This window comes from Salmo salar, chromosome 14 (assembly GCF_965601325.2).
Source record: "Salmo salar chromosome 14, fSalSal1, whole genome shotgun sequence".
Classification (NCBI taxonomy): domain Eukaryota; kingdom Metazoa; phylum Chordata; class Actinopteri; order Salmoniformes; family Salmonidae; genus Salmo; species Salmo salar.
The window spans coordinates 85,515,588-85,522,314 of record NC_138304.1 but is presented as its reverse complement, the minus strand read 5'-3'; the positions used below and the strand labels follow the sequence as shown (position 1 = coordinate 85,522,314).

Below are 6,727 nucleotides of genomic sequence, written 5' to 3'. Positions count from 1 at the left end.
GATTACATTTAGGGACATTGCCCTTCGTAGAGTGCCATCTTTCGGATGGGAAGTTAAAACGGGTATCCTGACTCTTTGTTATCATTCAAAATACCATGGCACTTATTGTAATAGTACTGGTGTTCATCCCGGTGTCATTGCTAAATTCCCATCCTGGCCACATTCCATCATGGCCACCTAATCATCCCCCTCATTCCTAATTGGCATACATCACTCCTCACCTCTCCACCTGATAGCTGATGTGTGGTGAGCATTCTGGCACAAAAATGGTCGCCATGCATCATTGAGGTGGGTGCTACACATTGTTGGTGGATGTGGTGAGTTTCCACCTACTATGTAACGCGCTGTACCTCAGTTGGTATAAATGTGCTATATAAATCCAATCAATTATTATTGATTATTATTATTTGTGTACAATCATGTCTCTCTATTATCCGTGGGAATATTTGGGAACAGATTTACTAAATTAAAATCACTTGGAGCTGATTTCCTGGTATTTTTACAGTCTTTTATGTCCAAATTTTTTTTTTTATGAAAAAAATATAAACAGAATAATTACAAAACAAATAAAAAATGTCTGTCTGTCTGTCTGTCTGTCTGCCTGCCTGCCTGCCTGCCTGCCTGCCTGCCTGTCTGCCTGCCTGCCTGCCAGCCTGCCTGCCTGCAGGACCTGCCTGCCTGCCTGCCTGCCTGCCTGCCTGTCTGTCTGTCTGTCTGTCTGTCTGTCTGTCTGTCTGTTATTTTGCTCAGAAAACTTGTGGGGCCAAATAAAACCAGTTGGGGAACCTTGGACTATGGTCTCATGAGTCTTCTCAATTCCGCCTGTGGATAGGTCAGGTACCACCAGAGGTCCTAGTTCCCCTAGTTGGGAACCACTGGACTAGGCTGTTATACGTTACCCGATTTACTTTCATTTTCATATTTGCAACTACCTAAAAAATGGTGAGTAGCCTTTTTACTTCGTCTGTTGAGAAGAAATTAAGATACACGACAAACATCAACATTTGAACACACATGATATTTTATTAATCTATCGATTTTGCCAAAACATATAAAGATAAATTCGAGCGTTGTGACGGGAACGCTCGCGCGCACAGACACACCTATGCAAATATTTGGCCTAGTCTACCATCTTTGTCCTATACTCTCAAAAACGTAGTTTGTTCGGAAAGTAAATTTGTATTAACCTTCTAATGACTTTTCATAATAGCAGTAGCAGTTATTGTAGTTTTAGTCTATTAAATGTTTATGACGTTATCTTTCCCATGACAGGAGACCGGACTACGAGAGAGGTGAGCCTCAATATAGTAACCATTAACTCTTCTTTTGATATTTCAATAAATTAATTGATTACACACTTATTTATTGAGAAAATTCATATTGTGTCATTAAATATTTTAGGGCAGAATTGTTTTTGCAGACTGAAGACAGTTTTAGGATTAATGCCCTCAATATCATCTGTGAAATGGACAAACTACAAGGACCTAGGGAATATGTGGATGAGGTATGTATGTACCCCTTTGAAGACCAAGGTAAAACTAGTTTCAGGTTGGATATTCGATGGATATTCACCTGTAGTTTTCCTTATGTCCACCAACAGCAGTTAGGGACCGTCAACATAGTGATAAATCACATTTTTCACATTTCAATAGCTCTTTAACCATTACTCCTAAAACTTTCATAACTGGTTCTAACTAACCCGATGACATAGACACACATTGCGCACACTTTTTTTTGTAGATTTACATGTTGCACTATTTTAAATTCATTATTTACATTTTTGAATTTCAATAGCTCTTTGGTCATGTGACTTACTGACTTCAAACAAGGTTCAGAATGTACACTCAGTGGCCCTACGCATTTCCCACCCTTTAGTTTGTCCATTTTCATCTCACACGTTTTTACATGAATTTTTCTAACTTTCAAATGTCAATAGCTCCTTGGTCATGTAACCTACTGAAGTAGGTTGAAAGAGCTATTGAAATTCTAATGTAAAAAAAGTTTGTACCTTGTTTATGCTCCCTAACTAATTCAACTAGGAATACAAAATGCTGCTCACATTGCCACATGTTATTAGCTTTGGAAAGCGAATTAATGTCCAAATCGTGAAAATAAGACCTGTGCAGTGTTGTGCGCAATTTGTCCAACATCATGACACTTATTTGGAGTCTGTGGCTCAAGTGGTTTGAAAGCTATTGAGGTTTGAAAGCACGAAAATCCGTCCAATATCCAACTTCAAACTGTCTTTACCTCGGTCCTTTGAAGGTGTCATTGTCCAAAGTTCAATAGTTTCTCTTCTTGTCCTGTATAAAAAGCACCTTAAGAAAGCCCCTTTTCTGGCAGTTTAATTGTGCCATCAAACCCATTGGTCTTCCAGAGGAGCTAATATGGATGCTTAGATAGATAAAAGTATCCAGAAATTAGGGTTACACTTTTAAAGAGAAAATCATTTTATTTGTGCTTCTCATATCAAACCTGTGTCTATAAGATGCTCCACAGCATCTTCTTCTTAGGCTGGATTCATTCCCCCAAATACACCCCCGAGATGATCCTTGGTGTCCATTTGTCTGAGATGATGAAGATATTCCCACAACCGTTTGAGAGTTACACAAGTAAACTGCCAAAACGGACTCCGTTCGCCTGTGTGCTGGATATGGTGAGTGTTGTGTTGCTGATGCTCTTGACTAACTCACTGGGTGTAACCGGTGTGAAATGGCTAGCTAGTTAGCGGCATGCGCGCTAATAGCGTTTCAATCGGTGACATCAATAGCTCTGAGACCTTGAAGTAGTTGTTTCCCTTGCTCTGCGAGGGCTGCGGCTTTTTTGTGGAGCGATAGGTAACGATGCTTCGAGGGTGACTATTGTTGATGTGTGCAGAGGGTCCCTGGTTCCAGCCCAGGTAGGGGCGAGGAGAGGGACGGAAGCAATACTGTTACATGGGCAGAGACATCAGTTCAACGTCTAGTTTTGATTTATATTTTGTTGAGTTGTCAACTAACCATGCATTCAATGTGAAATCAAGAACACATGTCCAGTGGCGTGTATTCATGGAGCCAAGGGAAGCCCGGCTTCCCCCAAAAATGTAACAGTTGGTAGAGCATGGCGCTTGCAATGCCAGGGTTGTGGGTTCAATTCCCACAGGAGACCTGTACAGCTGGTCCCAGCGCCCCTCTGTCTCTCTACGTGTAGGCCATGTATCTGATACTGTCTGGTCCAAACAAGTATGACATTGTTGCCGCCCGTCGCATTGAATGCAAGGGAAGCCAGCGAGCATTTGGCTCCCTTTGACAAAAAAAGTATAACAAATTTGCCAATCAGCGTTAAGCTAAACTGAGTGAGCTCAACTGTGAATGGTCCTGGCGGGGGAAAAAAGTGTAAAGGGAAGCCAGGTTGGATTTGGTGTCTCTCCTATCAAGTTGCTTTGAGAGCATACGTCATTAACCGAAACAACTTCAATTGTTGCATCTCTTTGTGTTGTTGTCCTTCGGTGGCTAGCTAGCTAGCTAGCTAGCTAAAATTGTCCCTTTCCTAAATTAGCCATGGATGGAGATAGGGATTTGGACTTGTGGTTTTACTTAATTCACCCTGCTGGCCAATGATTATGTTGGCGATTCTGATCCAACCATTAATTTATACATTGTTGTGCTCCTCGCCTGAGAGGATGGAAGTTCAATATGTACAGTAGCTAGATGTAGAAGGCTAATGTTAACTAGCTAATGTTGCCCATGAATGGAAGTTAGGCTAGCAAGCAAGCATTTTAGCCAGGTAGCCTAGGACAACAAAAAATAAAAGTGTGTACTGTATGAATGAAAGAGAGGAGGATGGCATTGGCATTTCTCTACAAGTAGGGTGATTTCTACTTGCGCGCACACGCACACACACGCGTAAAACAGAAATCAGAACCATGGACAGCCACGTCATATTTAGCTTATGTTGATTGGTCTCAATTGTTTTTGGTATCTTTTTGTTGTTGAAATGGTGCTGGAATAGTGGAGGCAGCTCCTGTTTTCTTTGCGACTTGCGGTAACTCTCTGTATCAATAGTTGTTTAGTGGTCCGAAAATGTCGGAAACATTAACTTGCTTAACCATGCTGTAGGTCATGTAACTCTCATGCAATATGCGTAGTGGACTTCACCGGACAAAGGTTGTATCTGTTTTTGTGATAAAACAAAGGTGTGGTTGAATTTATTCTGCCACTGTCTTCTTATTGGCTTGGCCTTTAGGCCTATATATCACGGTCACAAGTCATATGAATTAACAGCAAACAAAGCAATTATCACAACACATACAGTGTAGGTGGTAATATGGCTTTTCTTGGGGGGGGCTTGGCATCCCCAGTGATTTTGACCGCAGCACCGCTACTGCAAATGTCTCCATGTCATTGGATTTAAGAGTTGGGTGAAAAAATATTAAATGCACTTACATTGATGACGTTTTGCAAATCCAATCAGTTTTCCACGTTGATTCGACATCATCATATTGATTTTTGGGTTGAAATGAAGTGGAAACAACGTCGATTCAACCAGTTTCTGCCCAGTGGGAACTGCATATTATGAAGTGATAAGTGCTGAATGCTTTTGTATTATTATTCAGTATTAAACGGAAAAGGGACAAACAGTGGTGGTCATTTTTCACCATGTTAATTGAATTTTAACTAAACTATGGATGCCCTCAAGGGACATCCTGATTTTACTATGCCTGCGGTTTTAATTTGTTTAAAAAAGACTGTTAAGTCCGTAGTCTTTTTATTAAACATAAACACAGGACAGCGGGATTCTTATTGCAAGGGAGAAATTTATCTCAGGGAGGACCAGAGCAACACAACATAAAAACGTTCAACAGCCATAAGCATTCTGTGGGCAACAGCACCTTCTTATGTGCAGGATGTATACAAACATTATACATTCAATACATAACAAAGACCAAAATGCAGCCAGTACTGTATATTGTGGAGAAACGTTAGTGAACTCTGTATATTTTGGAGAAACGTTAGTGAAATATTCACAAAATGTGTGACCATTCACAAAATGTGTGACCTAATGTGTAACCTAATATATTGATCTGCTCCTATCTGTGTATTTTTTTCTAAATAATTTCATGAATAGTTCGCAAAAGTTTCTGCAATATACAGGCTGACATTTTTTGTCTATTTGGATTCTATCTGCCGTTTAAGGGCCTTTTTCTCACTGACCTTATTTTGTTTTACGTCTGTTGTCATTAACTCCCAGGTGGTCTCCTTGTTTGGACCAGACAAAAAGTTGGAAATATGGCAGAAACTGCGGGATATCGCCAATGTCATGTCAGGGAAACACCGGTTCACCTCCTCAACCATCTGCATCTCGGAAAGTGGAGGGAGGTACTATGGAGCGTCCATGTCCTGCACGGGGAAGAAAGAGGGACAGATTATGATAGCTGTGTCCTGTCTGTGTACCTGGCACTACGGTGTATCCAATGCCGTGATGACATACAAGCCAGATAAGAACAAGAGAAAGAACTTTGATGGCACCATGAAACTACAAGAGTATGTCAAGTGCCAGGCTTCCAATGTGAAGAGTGGGGAGAAGATGCCTCCTTGCAGGTCCTGTGGTAATCTTTTTGGTCTGGAGAAACCAAGCAATCAGATGTGGCCCTATGGGAACTGCGCAGAGGCAGAGAGCTTGAGCAAACTACTCTATGGAGAGGAAGAGATTGTTAAGAATGTAGTACCACCAGTTGATTGCAAAATGCGAGAGCAAGTGGTGAAGGAGGTAAAGGCTCACCTGGAAGAGAAGCTCCAAGAGTCAGAATTTCAATGGGATTCTTCCTATTACATTCCACAGTAGATTGTCAGAGATGACTGGTAAACGCATGTGCGCACACGCACACACACACTAATTTTACAGATGTACAGATGCACATTCCTACTGTGACACACTGAGATCCAAAACATGAAACATATAATCATAGCTTGGTGCAGGGCTAGCAACGTGTGATTTGTGGCTGACAGCTAGCGTTCAAACATTGCCAAAGCAGTGAACCACTCTGTGCATGTAGTATACAGTATAACTGCTAGGCTATAGCTATCAGCGCTTATCAATGACATCTGTGAAGTAGATGGTTATTTTAGTGGGGGACTTTGAGAACTTACACTCAACAAAATAAAAGTTAGATAATCAGGCCCCCATTGATCTTGTTATAATGTTTTAGCATGAGAATACAGCTTTAGCCTTGTTAAAATGCAGGTAATTGCAGGAAATGTGCTTACAAATGACAAAAATTGCTCTCAGTTCCATGGCAAAATGTATAGAATTGCAGGAAATGTTGCATTAAAACGGTCACATTTTATTTCAGCTCCAGGGCAAATGTGTAGAATGGCAGGAAATTAGCTTTAAAACAAAATGTTCTCTATGCCAACCCATATGGTGGGTTGAGACTCAAAAGACACCTCCATTTGTGGGTCACAAAGCAAAACGGTTTGGAAATCCCTGGTTGGAAACCTCAATGGAGATACTGTATTATTCATCAGTCTGCTGTATATAATTGAATACTCTAGACAAAGCATTTTACATTAAACTTATATTATTTTAAATTAATTTTCAACTTTACTTCTACTGTAGGCATTGATGCACATCTTACTCATCTATAACAAATGACTAATACTGTAACCGTTGGTGTGAATTAATGTCTGGGTTGACTAATATGTGAGGAATGAATATAATAAATAAAGGAGACTGTGTGTGTGATAAA

At 40.6% G+C, this 6,727-nt stretch overlaps 1 protein-coding gene across 3 annotated transcripts; it reads left to right on the top strand.

Annotated features, from left to right (window-relative positions):
- Nucleotides 1–713: 713 nt before the first annotated feature.
- On the top strand, nt 714–6,727 carry LOC106570350 (uncharacterized). Of its 3 annotated transcripts, none has more exons than XM_014142559.3 (5): nt 714–942; nt 1,273–1,292; nt 1,402–1,504; nt 2,489–2,656; nt 5,230–6,727. In XM_014142559.3, the coding sequence occupies exons 1-5, from the start codon at nt 940–942 to the stop codon at nt 5,821–5,823; spliced, it is 888 nt and encodes a 295-aa protein (XP_013998034.1). In that variant the 5' UTR covers nt 714–939; the 3' UTR covers nt 5,824–6,727. The 3 variants fall into 3 exon arrangements, with proteins under 3 accessions (XP_013998034.1, XP_013998036.1, XP_082817358.1); XM_014142561.3 differs by having other exon boundaries at nt 838–942; nt 1,421–1,504; XM_082961232.1 differs by lacking the exon at nt 714–942 and having other exon boundaries at nt 961–1,292; nt 1,421–1,504.

Excerpts from the sequence above, each read along its gene's own strand:
- LOC106570350 (XM_082961232.1), top strand. The coding sequence starts at position 1,194 with ATGACTTTTCATAATAGCAGTAGCAGTTATTGTAGTTTTAGTCTATTA. Across the intron at positions 1,293-1,420 it reads GAGACCGGACTACGAGAGAG|ACTGAAGACAGTTTTAGGAT; the intron begins GTGAGCCTCAAT and ends TTGTTTTTGCAG. Across the intron at positions 2,657-5,229 it reads TCGCCTGTGTGCTGGATATG|GTGGTCTCCTTGTTTGGACC; the intron begins GTGAGTGTTGTG and ends ATTAACTCCCAG.